Source organism: Saccopteryx leptura, chromosome 9, assembly GCF_036850995.1.
Source record: "Saccopteryx leptura isolate mSacLep1 chromosome 9, mSacLep1_pri_phased_curated, whole genome shotgun sequence".
In the NCBI taxonomy this organism is placed as follows: domain Eukaryota; kingdom Metazoa; phylum Chordata; class Mammalia; order Chiroptera; family Emballonuridae; genus Saccopteryx; species Saccopteryx leptura.
In genome coordinates this window covers 78,434,255-78,449,836 of record NC_089511.1, presented here as the reverse complement: position 1 = coordinate 78,449,836, position 15,582 = coordinate 78,434,255, and the positions used below count along the sequence as shown (strand labels likewise).

Below are 15,582 nucleotides of genomic sequence, written 5' to 3'. Positions count from 1 at the left end.
GCTTCTCCTCTCTTCCAACCCCCACTTTTCTTCTCCCTCCACAGCCATGGCTCGTTTGGTTCAAGCACATGGGTCCCTGGTGCTGAGGATGGCTCAGTAGAGCCTTTGCCTCAGGTGCTAAAAATAGCTCAGTTGTGAGCATGGCCCCAAAGGGGCAGAGCACCGGCCCCAGATGGGGGTCCCTGGGTGGATCCTGGTCAGGGTGCATACAGGAATCTGTCTCTCTATGTGCCTTCCATTCACTTGGAAAAGAAGAAGAAAAAAAAATTGGATTAAGTACTCTGGAACCAGCCTGACCAGTTCACGTCAGAATGGAACACTCATTTCCTTGATCCGGATACTATTTCCAACAAGCAGACGTTGGCTTTCTCTGTGGTTTGTCACCTGGTTGGCCTCTCTTTGGGTTTTAGTTACCCACACACTTAAGTTTTTTCTTTTCTTTTTCCTCATGTCTGCTGCCAAGTTAGATCTTCTCATTTGGAATTTATATAATTGATTTTTCTTAACCTAAATGCTGTACTTGACATAGTGACTTCTAAATCTTTCCTGGTTGGTTTTTTGACCATTTTCCCAACTCTGGAGGACTTTTTAAATTTTGGTTCTTTTGTGCAGTGTATCATCTATGACTCTGCTCCATGCCACTTAGTAATAATTGGATGAGCATGCCTCTGCCCTTATCTCAGCATCTGACCTCACTGTTGAATGGGATCCGTCCATCTGCAACAGATTGTAGCATGTCTACACTGTGATTTGCCTGATGATTTAGGGCTGTGCTTCTCAAAGTGTGGTCCCTAGCTCAGCAGCTCAGCATCACCTTGATCTTTTTAGAAATGAAAATTTCTAGCCTTACCCCACACCCAGTGAATCAGAAGTCATGGGGGGGCATGTTTTTGTTTGAACCCTCCAGGTGACTGTAATGCCCCTTGAGCTTGGGAGCCACTGATCTGGAGTATTGGCAAGTCAGATTAAAAAAATATTTGAAGTACACTGCCATCGGACAGTATTAGAGTCCATTTGAGGTGCCAGTTTATGAACAGCTTAGCCAGACATCTTAGCAGCATGGGCTGATGTCACAAGAGGACTTTTCCTCTGGGCCCTATTTGGCAAAAGGACTAACTCAAGGGGAGGTCCTGGCCTTGGTAGGTGCAGAAGAGTCTAAAGTCTGGTGGAGAGAAGATTTGAGTCAAACACCAAGCCCAGACCCAGGCCAGGGAGAGAGAGGACAAGGCTGTATGACCCTGAGCAGTTGGGCAGTGCCACGTTTCCCATAGGAGATGTTAAACAATTGAACATTTAACAAAGTAAGGTCTCATAACTGTTTTTCTTTCCACAGGCCCATCTGCTAAACATCCCGAGCTGGAATTGGAAGGAGGGCGATGATGCAATCTGCCTCGCAGAGCTGAAGCTGGGCTTCATCGCCCAGAGCTGCCTGGCTCAGGGCCTCTCCACCATGCTCGCCAACCTCTTCTCCATGAGGTCATTCATAAAGGTAACGTCTTGTCCTATTAGAGCACATTAGCCTCGGATTCAATTTGTCGTGGGGTTGAGTAGAGAGCACAGCTTAAACTCGAACCAGACCGACGGGCTTTAACCACTTTGGTTCAGGAGAAATTCCTCGTTACAGATTTGGGCAAGTGGCCAACTCCTTTCAAAATTATGTTTTTATTTTTATTTGGCACATCCACAGCCATTAAATGATTGTTCAAAGCACAAGCCTCTCTTTTTTTTAGATAAACCACATGTTTATCTATCAACAAAGCCTTCGCTGTTAAAACAAAAATATGATTTATATACATTCCATATGGCACCAATGCGCCTAAAAAAAAGAATTATCATTTTGCTCTTTTACATCAAGTGGTTGGTAGACCTCTCACTGTGCGGATAAATGCAGACCATGTGTTTGTGCTGAAGCCCAAACCCCAACAACATAATTCATTTATTTATTTCTGCACAATCAAGGAGGCCAGCAGGACTGACATGCCATGGTTGTTGGAGCGGAGAGTGAAACGGGGAACCGAGTCCTCAGCAGGAGCACTCTTTACACCATGAGATGGGCAGTCTGGACACGCTCACCTCCTAGTCGGCCGGTTCACTCTGCAGAGCTGACCGGGCAGCTGCCCTCACGTGGCTCCTGCCTGCCTGACCAACTCAGGCGAAGAAGGACTCAACTCAGTCCTCACTGGACAAGCATGTTTCTAGGATACTGGGTGGAGAGTCCATGCTTCTATTCAGAGGGCTTCGGAGCTCAGGATAATGATACACTAGTCCTTGTCCTTGAATTGTTCCAAGCCCCACCAGTCAAGGTAGCAAACCAGCACCATAGAGCCTGTCTAGTTTCAGTCTCTCTAATTTGGCATTGGTGGCCGTTGGCTCAAGATCTGGGCTACCTTACCCTCCCTGTTATTTATTTATTCACAGTACCTTTCCTGAATTAGTAGTACTTGAGGTGGGAAGGGCGTGAGTCACCAGGAGGCACCACAAAAAGGGCCAAAAGCTCTGAAATCAACCATGTGCGATCCCCGGCTTTTTGCTGCCTGGTTGCTGTATCCGCTACCAGAGATGAGGTCTTCAGTGGAAGTGAGGACACAGCCCTGGATGCAGCGAGAAGGATGGGGGCGAGGGTGGGGTGCATGCAGGCAGTGCACTGACTCATGGCCTGCTCATCCTGGGCCTCCCTTCGTTGTTTGACTCAGAACAGGATGTACCTGTTGTACCCACCTAATTCACATCATTTAGCCTATTTGTAATCAACATTCCTCTCTCTATAAGAATAAATTGTTTCAGAGTTCCTTCAATCACTTTAGCAATGGATGCCTTGATTAAAAAAATTCTTCTAGTCACTGTGTGCCCAAAGACCTCAACTTATTGGATCTCTGGCTCAGACCCAGTTCATAAATAAGGACATTGCATTCTTCTCAATGGCTTTTTAATCCCAAGGTGCTGGTCCTCTGCATGCAAGAGACAAATGCAGGCACAATGGAGATGGCAGGGTGGTCTGTGTAGCTGGACTCAGAGACAAGCCCAAAAGCCAGATGTCAGCTTGTGTCCCCCAGGGCTCTTACATTCAACACAAAGAGCCCAGCCCCACGGTAAAGAACTGTCACCAAGAGGGCTTCGCTGGCTTGTTCAGCTGAGCTCTGGTAGATTCTTCCAGTAGAGAGTCAGTCACCCCCCAGGACCCGGCCCATGGTCTGAGGACCTGTGCTTCCCTGTGTTGATTCAGCACGGCCTTGGTAGGCCCCCTGTACACAGGGCACTTGACATGCGTATGTTTTGATTTTGTGGTTCCTGCATGGAAATGAGAGCCACCTGTCAGGAAAATTAACATCACGGAGATTACGCTGATTCTTCAGTGTTGTTATCAGCAGGGAGGAAAGACTTCTGTCCAACTTCCCACAAAATCCTGAAGGGCTTACCTCTGCAGCCAAGGACGTCCCCTCCAGCCCAACTGATCCCACTGCCAAGTTCCTATTTAGGAAGAGCCAGTGGGAGAGGCCCGGCCCTGGTGTAACTGAAAACACATTTCCTTTCCAGGGTTATGTGACCATGTTGTTTCTGTCTGGGGCTAACTCCTCTGTGTTTAGAGGGAGCTCTCTGCGGATGGCCATGTGACATTCAGGTGGTCTTTATGTTGGAATTCACTAGGCACTTGACCTGGGAATAACAAGGCTTCTCATCATCTTTTTTCCTTTTCATTTAAGGTAGAGACAGCCTAAGCATATGCTCCCTGTTCTGTAGAGTCATCCTTGTGCTCTTACCCCCAGAATCCCACATCCTTGTCTCTTTTCATTCATAATAAACAACACATTGGTGCTTTCCTTGGAGAGTTTTATGTATTATCTCTCATTCCAGGCGTCACAAAGCCTGCACTTATTTTTATTTGGGGGCAGATGGAAAAGGAAATCTATAAATGGATTATTGTCTACAGAAATTGCTTTCTTCCCCAGTGTCCCCCTTGTCCTACACAGAGATTTAGTCAGCACTTCCATGGGGTCAGCCAGTCCTGTTGGGATGGAGGGAGGTGGGATAGGGCTTTGACAGCATTTGATCCTTTGAGAATACTCAGTGTTTCTGGAAGCCAAAGGTAGAGTGTGAGCTCACCCTCTCCCGTGCCCAGTTTGGTGGGAGACATGTGCTTGGTCCCCCTGAAAGAAGAGGAAAGAGGAACAAGACTGAGACAGTGGTGTCACAGGCAGAAGCACTGAGGCCACCACTGGGCTAAAAGCCAAGACTTGCAAAAGCCAAGACTGCAAACAAGGGTGAGAAAGCTCACCAGAAGAGAGCATGTCTATTGGTGTGTAGCAGTTACCAGAGAGACCCAGCCCCGAGTACCAGGAGCACTTGCATCTCCCCTCAGCAGTGTCGCTCTCAAAGATCCTCACCCTAGAGCCTGAGTCTCTGAAAGCCTAACTCCCACATTGGTATGTTACTGCCAAATGAATCTAAAATCTGGGGAATCTATATTTTTAGCCCACATCTCTGGGGTAATGACTTTTTTTCAGTTTGCCCTTACTTTATTCCATTTGACCTTCAAGGCATGTGTTCTACAGTTTCTGGTGTGCTGGGATCTGTTTAACAAATACATGCTGACTTTATAGCCAATACCTTTAAGAAGAAAGCTCAGGTGAGTCACTCAAGGGGTCCAGAAGCTTGTTGCTAATGACAGGTTCAGCATTTTGTCAGCGACACCCAGTTTTGGCCTAGAGTTCCTTTAAAGAGTGAAGGCCAATATTCTGGTTCCTGTTACTTATCAACATCTACTTTATCAGCTAGGCCTGGAATATCTTGTCCATTTACCTCTATCTGATCTCCGACTACTCGCCTGTCAGGTTCAAGTGAGAATCTTCCTAATGTCTTCTGTACAGACCGAGACAGTTGAGTTTATTTATCCTATCTGCCATCATCTCATTCTGGATAAAGTGGCCACGCTTATCCTCTACTTGGCTTCTTCACTTGGATGTAATTTAAGATTCATTGATTTTTGTTTTTGTTTTTGAGTCTTACAATGTATACAACTTTCTCTCCAGTGTATGTGGTTTCAGGTTGAGGCTTGACCTGCTATTTTTGTGAATTGTGCTATTATTCTTACTAGGATTAGCTGTCTTTAGACATGATAAATTGTGTGTGTGAGTGTTGTGTGTTTAGAGGGTGATTAATTCTTAAATTTCTTTTCAGTCTACACTAAATTTTCAAATTGAGTACATTTAAATTGTTCTCAGGATTGCCAACTATTTTAACTCTGCTAAGCTACCATTTTATACACACATACTCTCTTTCACTCGGCCTGGAATGTGGCATACATTCGGTAATTATTTCTTGGTTGAATAAATCAGTTATGAAAATAAACAAAATAAGTGCTATACTTTTTAAATTATGTCCCTACTTTATAAGGTTTGGAATTGTGAATAAAATTTACTTAACACTGATCAGAGCGTGGTCTCCTCCATCCATTTTCTCCTGGTGAATGAGGACGCACTAGGGAAATCAGCGCATGCTACTCAGATTGTATCTTGGCTGAGGTGGACTTTGCTAGACATAAAAACCATTTGTTCATTATTGTTCTTACCATGTTGAGATAAACTTTCAGTAATGCATAATCCTAGCAATAATTGTAGCCAAGGGAATCACTTTTAATACCTTTATTTTGGCTTATGTTTATGTTCATATGAGTGTTTGAATATATGCATATATAAGAACATGCTTTAAGAGCTGGAACTATAAATCAGGAATCTTTAGTAATAGCTGAGGTATGCCAGGTCCTAACTGTGTGCCAAGCCCTATGCTGTGCTGTCTGTGGATGGTCTCATCTAATTCTCACAATGACCCTACCCAGACTGGGCTCTGGTATTAACCCCACTTTACAGTGGCAGACACTGTGGGTGAAGACACATTCAGCAACCTGTGGAGGACGAGGACATAACATTTGAATAATGAACGCAGTTCGAACCCGGGCAAATTGGTTCCAAGTTCATCCTTAGGTATAACAAGAGGAAACAGGATCAGCGATAAGAAGGAACCTTAGCCAGTGCCAATCATCTTGGAACAAACCTTAGATTTCTGTAGTTTGTTTTATGGAAACTGTTGATTCAGTAGAGGTTGCCTGGGCACCTACCATATTGTAGGCAGTGTGCTAATGAGACTGTCACTCTATGGCTAGGAGGCACTGAGGAGCTTTGGGAAGCTTCTGTTCAGACTGGGGTGTGTGGGCACATGTGTGCACAGCCCCATCCCCTGGGTCTGGTTGGCCTTTCTCTCTGGCCATCTCTGCAAGGGCAGAGGTCACTGTATCAAGACATATGAGGCATTAGCCTAGTCTGGGATGAGTCAGAGTGGGGAAATGAAGTAGGTTCCCAAGAAGGAACTAACATCATGCACTGCTGTATTTTGGGAGTAAAGTTAATTGGCTTAGGTAGATGCTTCCCGGAGACAACAGAAAATGGTATTGGCTGGTGGGTGTAAGCTCTGGACTAGAGGTATTTATCCAGGGGAGGGAGGCATACTCGAAGCAGGGCTTACCTCTGTGTGGAGTGGGGAAGTGGGTGAAGGGATCTCTGACATATGGTCAGGGTTCCCACTGTTAAGGCTGGGGTCAAGGTGGCTTTCTACTTCCAAGAGGGAACCCTAGTGCCTGAATAGAGGGTTTGATCTGGCGGAGTAAATGCACGTGGTTTGAGTTATTGAGATGCAAGCTGCTGCTTATTCTATACTCACGGATGACGTCACCCTAATCACAGATGGTGTTCTGACAGCGGACCTCTGCAGATATCTCTCATCTGTAGAGTGACTCCCAATACAGTTATACTGGTTTCCCTCATCATCTCAGTTGTTCTCAAAGCTTTGAAATGTATAGATGACATCCATGTTTATGTTTCCATCCAGTACCTCTCGCTTGAACCCAGTATCATCTATGCATCTGTTACTCAACATGTCTATTTGAATGTCTCATTTCATCTCAGACTTAACATATCCAGAATAGACTGTAAACCTGTCTTTCTCCCATTGCACTGCTGGCTATGCCATCCTTTCCATTGCTCATCCTCGACTCCTTTTTTTCTTGTGTTCCACATTCAGTTCAGCAGGAAATCCTCTTGGTCCCACTTCCAAAATATACCCAGAATCTGAGCACTTCTCACCACCTCCATTCTTACTGTCAGCTCCAAACCACCATCCTCTACTTCCTAATATTACACCAGCCTTCTAACTGGTCTCCATGCTCTGCCCTCTAGTCAGTCTCTCTCCATTAAAGCATCCAGGACAAGCCTTCTGAAGCATGAGTCAAATCTTGTCACCCCCTGCATAAATCTCTCTATGACATTCCAACTTACCAGAATAAAGTCCTTAAGAAGGTCAGTGGGTCGTAAGGTGTCAGGTCGTTGGGACCTCCCTGGCCTCATGTTGCCAGTGTTCTCCTCCTCCGCGCTCAGCCACGCCCCCTCTGGCTGGCTAAGGAGTTTTGTGTGGCTCCTCCCTCTGGCCAGAACGCTCCTTCCCAGGGCAGCTAGCTGCAGGGCTCCCCTCCACCAAGTCCTGGCTTTACTCAGTGTTCATTTCTTCTCTCTAAAACATTAGAATTGTATTTTAAAGAAGGGATTGAAACAGACTTTTAATTGAAGAATAAGATAAGAAAGGTGTGCGTCTAATAAATGGACAGCCTGCTAACTATTCAGGAAGCCCACACCCCCACAGCACCAGGACCCAGATTAAGGAGCAGTTTATCATTAGGAGCCGAGGAGCCCCCTCTGTGTCCGGGGCCAGTGCGGGTGCGGGTCTGTTTCGGCCTCTCGCGGGGAGAATTGACATCTCCACAGCGCTGAGTTCTCCAGTTCATGGAGATGGCATATCTCTACTAAGGGGTGCTTCTGATTCCACAGTTTTCCTGGCAAGTGTCATAAAATCAAGAAGGAAGTGATTGAACTCATAAATTTCTCTAGGGCTTCTGAGGCCACTCTAGGGAGTAAATTTACTAATTCACATTCTCTAGGAAGGATCTACTTCTCCTTTGTTTTGGGGAGTAAATGAACATTTCCTGTGGAAAAAAAAATCAGAATTACATTTTTAAAATGTGCATCACTGTCTCCTCCATATGGCAGACCCCCACGACCTGATCTGCCTTCCCCCGAGGCCTGTGTCTCTCGAGGGCCCTTATGTATCGCCTCCTTTCCCAGAGGTGGTGTGAGCGTGGAGCAGCCTCGGGCTGCCTGCAGGACCCCCCAGTGGCTACAGCAGCACCTGAGTCATAACAGGGCCTCAGAAAGTGCATGCTGAATAAGGAATAATTGGCGTCAGCCTAGCCTGGCCTGCCTTTGATACAGACGGCTAGGTGGGGCCGGGACCAGCGACTTCATATTTGGGGTGGTTTGGGTGGTGAAAACATCTTCTTTTACTACTGTACATGGTTCCCTCGCCAAGCTGAAGAGCTCTGACTCCATGGAGAAAGTTGACATTCAAAGCTTTATAATCCTTGGCGAGGAAGCATGGAGGCTGGTTAGGTTTGGTTATAAACCATTGTGACTGGCAGAAAATTCAGTCAGTGTGTTGTTTAAATTCACAAATCATAATAAAACCCATGCGTGGAAATGGTTTTGCTGAACCTCGGTCTCCCATCCGGGTCAGCGTCACTGGGTATCTTTTCTTCCTCCTCCTAACTCCTGTGCTCAGCGGCTCTGTGGCCTGTCCAGCACCGCCCTCCTGCCCTGCCTGCCCCGCCCGCCCCGCCTGCCCGCCCCGCCCGCCCCGCCCGCCCTGCCCGAGGTGACCGCCGCCCGCTTGAAGGGAAAGCTCCTTCCCTGAAAACGATTTCAAATGAAGACCGAATTAATCCATGAACTATTAACAGGGATTCTGTTCCCCTCTGGCCCTGGTAATTTCTAGAACATTGAATTCAAGAGTTCTCAGACCTTTACAAATTCTCAAGGCAAACATTATTAGCAGAGAGAAGCCCATACAGCATGTTAGGAGATTGCCCGAAAATGTCACTGGAATTTCTGAATCAAATGAAAAAGGTTGAAACTCCTCCGCTGGCTCTTCTCCCCCTTCCCTCCCTCCCTTCCCTAACATGATTAGAAAGTCATTTCATGTGTCTTATGTGTTTGGTCAATCAAAGGCAAATGTACATGATTGATGGTGACAGGGAACACATTTAACTCATTATTTCTTACTTTGCAGCGAAATGATTTGTGTAAACTGTCTGCCTAGCATTAAAGGTAAAACAAACTTAGAAACCCCAAAATGTTATATATTTGTCTAATATTTTCCTTTTGGTTTTATAGCTGTAATCACATATGGATTCTTTTATTTGGCACTTGGCACGGCTGGAACAAAGGGGAAGGCAGCCCAGAAAGATTACATAACACACAAATACAGCCTGTGCCCAGGGAGGGCAGAGCAATGACCAGGACTCACCGTGATACCGGGGGAAGCTGCCACTCACCCCAGCCCTGTCGGCTGGCAGGACATTGTCATTAACGTGAATAAGGCCCTCTTGACCAAGCCTCTGGCTGCACAGCAAAACGAACTCTTTCAGAGGTTGTTGGCCTTGAATTTCCTGCATTTCTGAGTACACCTGGGCACCCAGAGGCTGCAGTCCTCCTGGCCTCCCCGATTTCCAGTTTTCTAGCTTAGGTTTTGTGGGTGCCACCCACTGTCTGTGACTTTTTAAAGTAAAAATATCAAAATGCTATTACAAAACCATTAGGAATAAAATCTCAGATTCACTTATTCTATCGATCGGCTATCCCTGCTCAAGAGGATACCAGGCGCAAACCTGTGCCCGCAACACTGGTGAGGAGCCTTTGAGCTCCTATAAGTGGTTGTTCCATGTATCCGGGGCTGCAAAGCAAGAACCCACCACTGATTTGATACAGTGCATATTTTGTCAAGAACTTTGAAGTCATAGTAGTACCCTAAGTTTGCATATCACTCTATATGATACACTTTTTACTTAGATTGTTTCTATTTGACCCGGTACACAAGCATTTTATTAACTATCCCTTGGGAAATGTTCCTAAAGCAAAGGAGCTGGTGGTTCTGACCCTCATCATCTGCAGAGCGGGGGAAATAGGACGATGATTGGCCTCTGGTTGCACAGCTGTTTGGGAAATGGGGGCACAGAAGCCAGGGCTCCACTGGATCGTTGGGTCCTTAGCCCAGTGCCTTCCCCACTATTACATGCTGCTTTCCCTAGAGAAATGGCTCAAATAGAAACACTGCTTGGTTTTGTGTTCAAATCAGTAACTTCTAAGTATAAAATCACTTTGCAGTATTTATTAATGGAGTATCCTAGGTTTAGCCAACCATAGCAAACTGCATGATATGAAAGTTAAGTTACATTGCAAAGGTAGAAATTCCTATTCCTGGCCCATTCCTTCCTGGGGCCTTAGTGTGAAAAGGGCCCAGAGGCAGTGCCGTCCCCCAGGGCCATGGTACCTTGTCGCAGGGGAGAAAGTGCTGCTCTACTCTGCTGCAGCTGAGCAGGGTGCGATATGCTGACCTGTTGGTTGAAGGTGAATGTAAGAATGTTAAAAAACCTTGGCTCCTAGCATCTGAAGGAAGGAACGAGGAGGTCAGAGTGCGGGATGGAGGATTTCCAGCACAAGGAGGTCTCAGTATAGAAGGCGTGAGATCCAGGAAGATTAAACAGTGCTGATGAAAGAAAGAAAGGAACACTTCTGAGGGGAACAGTATAGCTAACCTTAACCCTTGCAGGCCCCTTCTGATCATCAAACGGCACTGTAGTAACGCAAACAATGTGGGCGCAGGTGGTGAGACATTGATGTCCTCAAGATTAGGAGAGAAATCTGGTTCCATCTATCGAGCATTCCTTCTCATCATTTTCCATTACAGGAAAATGCTTAAATTATGCGGTCCCATTGAGATTCAGAAATAATTTTAGTTGTCCAGATATCTCCTTCTTTAGTGTTACTTTTAAAAATTAACTTGCAGTGAAGTTGATTTGTGTGTGTGCAAAGTGTTATGCATTTTAATACATATATAGAGTTGTGCGGCCACTACCAGCATCAGGACACAGAACAGTGGGAGTAGCCCCCCCCCAAATTCCCTCGTGCTTTCACTTTGCAGTCAGACCCTCGCTGTACCCCTAGCCCCCCAGCCCCTCATAATCACTGATTTGATCTCTCCCAATATAGTTTTTGTCTTTTTGAAAATATCTTGCAAATGGAATCATATAATATGTAACCTTTGAGACTGGCTTTTCTCATTCAGTATAATTCAGTATAATTGGCATTTGGCCAATTTTTTTTTTTTTAACTGGCCTGTTTGGTTTTTAATTCCAGGTTATTGTGTGTGTCAATATTTCACTCCATTTTATTGCTGAAAATTGAGGCATTTTATGGATGTTCCTTGGTTTGTTCATCATTTATTCATTTTTATGGCATTTAGGTTGCTTTTCAGTTTAGGATGATTATGAATAGAGCTGATAAAAACATTTGTATAGAAGTTTATATAGACATAAGTTTTCATTTCTCTAGGGAAAATACCTAGAAATAGACTTGTTAGATTGTAGGCTAAGTGTATGTTTAACTTTAAGAGAAACTACCAAAGTGTTTTTCCAGAATGGAAAACATTTGTTATTCCCACCAGCAAGGAATGAGAATTCTTGTTCTGCATCCTTGTCAACACTTGGTTTTGTCAGTATTTTTAATTTTAGTCATTTTAATGGGTATGTTGGTATCTTGTTGTGTTTTTAATATGTATTTCCCTAATAGCTAATGAAGCTGAACACCTCATCTTATGCTGATTTGTCATCTGTATACCTGAAGTGTATTGCCTTTTTTTTCCCCATAGGCTTTATTTTGTACAGCAGTTATAGGTTCTCAGGAAAATTGAGTGGAAGTGCAAAGATTTTCCACATACCCTCTGCCACCACACCTATATAGCTTCTTCCATTATCAACATCTTCTGAGGGAGTTCATTTGTTACCATTGATGAACCCTCTTCTCCCATAATCCCTGGCAAACATTGATCTCTTACTGTCCTCATAATTTTTTCCTTTTCTAGAGTGTCATGTAGTTGGAATGATACATATGTATGATTCATATGTGCAATCAATCATATGTAGCCTTTTTAGATTAGTTTATTTCATTCAGTAATGTCTTCCACATTCTTCCATGTCTTTTCATGGTTTGGTAGTTATTTCTTTTTAGCACGAAATAATGTTCCATTGTCTGAATGTACCACAGTTTCTTGTTTGTTAGCTATTCACCTATTGAAAGACATCTTAGTTGCTTCCACATTTGGGCAATTATTAATTTTACTATTGATTTGAGAAAGAGAGGAAAGGAGAGAGAGAAAAGCATCAACTCATTTCACTTAGTTGTTTCATTAATTGTGCACTCATTTATTGCTTCTCGTATGTGCCCTGACTGGGGATCAAATCAGTGACCTTGGTGCGCTGGGTTGACACTTTATCCACTGAGCAACCTGGCCAAGGTCTGGGGCAATTATTAATGAAGTTGCTACATACTTCCATGTGCAGGCTTTTGTATGGACATAATTTTTCAAATCATTTCGGTAAATACCAAAGAGTATGATTGCTGGATCACATGGTAAAAGTATGTTTAGTTTTGTAAGAAACACCAAACTGTCTTCCTATGTGGCTGTACTAAGTTGCGTTGCCACCAGTAGCAACAATGAGTCCCTGTTGCTCCACATCCTCACCAGCATTTAGTGAGATCAGTGTTTGGCCCATTTTTTTAATTGGCCTGTTTGGTTTTTAATTCCAAGTTTAAATGTTTCCTATGAAGTCTGGAGATCTTGTTGGATATGGAATTTGTAAGTATTTTCTCCTGGTCTGCAGCTTGTGTTTTTATTTCTTTATAGTCTTTCCTGAATCAGAGTTCTGAATTTTGAAAATTTTGAAGGTTTTCTCAAAATGTTAAATGTAGAGTGTCCCTGTGACCCAACAATTCCACTCATAGGTATCTATCTACCCATGAGAAATGAAAGTGTATATATTAATGTCCTGAGGCTGCTATAATACATTACCGCAAACTTAGTTGCTTAAAGGAACACATTATTTTCTCTTCCTTTGCTGGAGGCCAGAAGTCTGAAGTCAGTTCCATTGGACTGAATTCAAGGTGTTGGCAAGGCTGGTTCCTTCCAGAGGCTGTTTCCTTGCAATGTCTAGCTCCTGGAGGCTGCCTGCATTCCTTGGCTCATGACTTCTTCCCATAGCATTCTAACCTTTTGCTTCCAATGTCACACCTCCTGTTTCCTCTCAATTTGTCGAATCTCTACCTGCCTTCATGTAAGAATACTTGAGATTACAATTAGGGCCCTGTTAGATAGTACAAGCAGACCTTGGACATATTACAGGTTTCGTTCTAGAACACCATGATAAAATGAGTGTTATAATAAAGTGAAGCACAATCTTTTTTTGCTGTTGAAGGAACTTGCCTTCAGCTTGTAAAAAATGCAACAACTGTGAAGGGTAAGAAAGCAAAGCACAATAAAATAAGGTGTCCCTAGACAGAATAATCTCACATCCACAAGTCCTTAAATTAAATCACATCTTCAAAACCTTTTTGTAGCCTGACCAGGCGGTGACACAGTGGATAGAACGTCGGAGTGGGATGCGGAAGGACCCAGTTTCGAGAACCCAAGGTCGTCAGCTTGAGTACGGGCTCAACTGGTTTGAGCAAAGCTCACCATCTTGGAACAAGGTCGCTGGCTCAAGCAAGGGGTTACTCGGTCTGCTGAAGGCCCATGGTCAAGGCACATATGAGAAAGCAATCAATGAAAAACTAAGGTGTAGCAACGAAATACTGATGATTGATGCTTCTCATCTCTCTCCGTTCCTGTCTGTCTGTCCCTATCTATCCCTCTCTCTGACCCTCTCTCTATCTCTGAAAAAAAAAACAAAACAAAACAAAACAAAAAACCCCTTTTTGTTGTACAAGGTGACATTCACAGGTTCCAGGGATTAAAGTGTGGTTATCTTTGGGGCCATTGTTTAGCCTACCATAGTCTGTTTTCTAGCACTCAAAGAGCTATATTGATCCCACATACAGAATACATTCATCCTATCCTAACATCCTTGAAATTCTCAATCCGACAGCACCGATCCAAGTTCAAAACCTCATCTAAGTAACAGCAACTCAAAAGTCTCAAATTTCATCATCTAAGTCACTTATGGGAAAGACTCTGATTATAATGTATCCTGGGGCAAAAGTCCTTCCATCTGTGAAATTGTAGAACCAAAAAACAAGTATTCTGCCTCCAAAATGTAATGGTAGGGCAGCCATAGGATAACAGTGACAAGCATTCTCATTGTAAAGGAAAGAAAATGGAAGGGAGAAAGAAGCTACCAGCCCTAGAACCTTCATAATTTAATAAAAATCTATTAGGCTTCAAGATCTGTAAATAATCTCCTGTGGCTTAAAATTGGCATTAGGTAATGTGATTCCTCCAAATGTATTCTTTTTCAAATTGCCACATCTAGTCTAGTATTTCTGCTTTTCATATTAGTTTTAGGATCAGCTTGTCTAGACCTGCAAAAAATCCTACTGATATTTTGATTTGAATTGTGTTAAACCTATAGACCAATTTGGGGGAACATTGGCATCCAAATAGATTCCCATCTATGACCATGGTCTATTTATTTAGATAATCTTTAACTTCTTTCATTTGTATTTTATAGTTTTCAGCAAACAGATTCTGCACATTTTTGGTAGATCTATACAATGAATATTACTTTTGGGGGGGGAGCATCTTTAAAAATTTTTTAGTTTCCAATGATTCATTGGTGGTACATCGAAATGCATATTATTTTTTTCTATTGACCTTGTATTCTGAAACCATATTGCACTGGCTTGGTGGATATCAAATTGAAGGATGAAAGACTATGTTTGATTTGTCCCCACTCTTAAGGAAGGGGGTTACAATTTGGTGTTTCACCATTAAGTATAATGTTAGCTATAGGTATTTAAAGCTAGCCCTTCTTTTGAGGTTGAGGAAATTACTTTCTATTAATTAGATGAGAATTTTATTTTGAATTGATGTTAAATTTTACCAAATGCTTTTTGTGGATCAGTTGATATAATCACGTTGTTTTTATTCTTTAGACTGTTAATATGGTGGATTGCATTGAATGATTTGAGAATATTGAGCCAGCCACAGTACATTCCAGGATAAACCTCACTTGCTTATAGTGTGATACACACACTCACACACACACACACACACACACACACACATGTCTATGTGTATATACACAAGTATAGATGTGTATATATAAGGATGGACTTGATTTGCTAATAGTTTCATGACAAGTTTTTGTGTATATGTTTGCGAATGGATTTTGTTCTGTAGATTTCTTACACTGTCTTGCTTTTAGTTGGCTTCATAAAATGAGTAGGGAAGTCTTTTCCTTTCTATTTTTTGGAAGGGATTGTGTAGAATTGGTGTTATTTTTTCTTTAAGTGTTTAATACTAGAATTCACTAATGAAACCATCTGGACCTGAATTTCTTTTTTTAACAGTTTTTTTTTAAGACTAATTCAATTTATTTAATAGCTATAGGTCTATTCAGGTTATTTATGTAATCTTGTGTAAGTTGTGGCAGTT

At 43.2% G+C, this 15,582-nt stretch overlaps 1 protein-coding gene across 18 annotated transcripts in view; it reads left to right on the top strand.

Moving 5' to 3' along the window:
• The window catches only part of KCNMA1 (potassium calcium-activated channel subfamily M alpha 1), an 804,436-nt gene that overhangs the window by 594,973 nt on the left and 193,881 nt on the right, over nt 1-15,582 (top strand). For 17 of the 18 annotated variants that reach the window (XM_066349726.1, XM_066349728.1, XM_066349714.1 and 14 more), the window contains exon 14: nt 1,334-1,489. In XM_066349726.1, the coding sequence (XP_066205823.1) occupies nt 1,334-1,489 (156 nt within the window). Of the gene's footprint in view, nt 1-1,333; nt 1,490-1,959; nt 2,379-15,582 lie in introns of those variants that run through there. The other variant, XM_066349725.1, reaches the window with a different exon arrangement.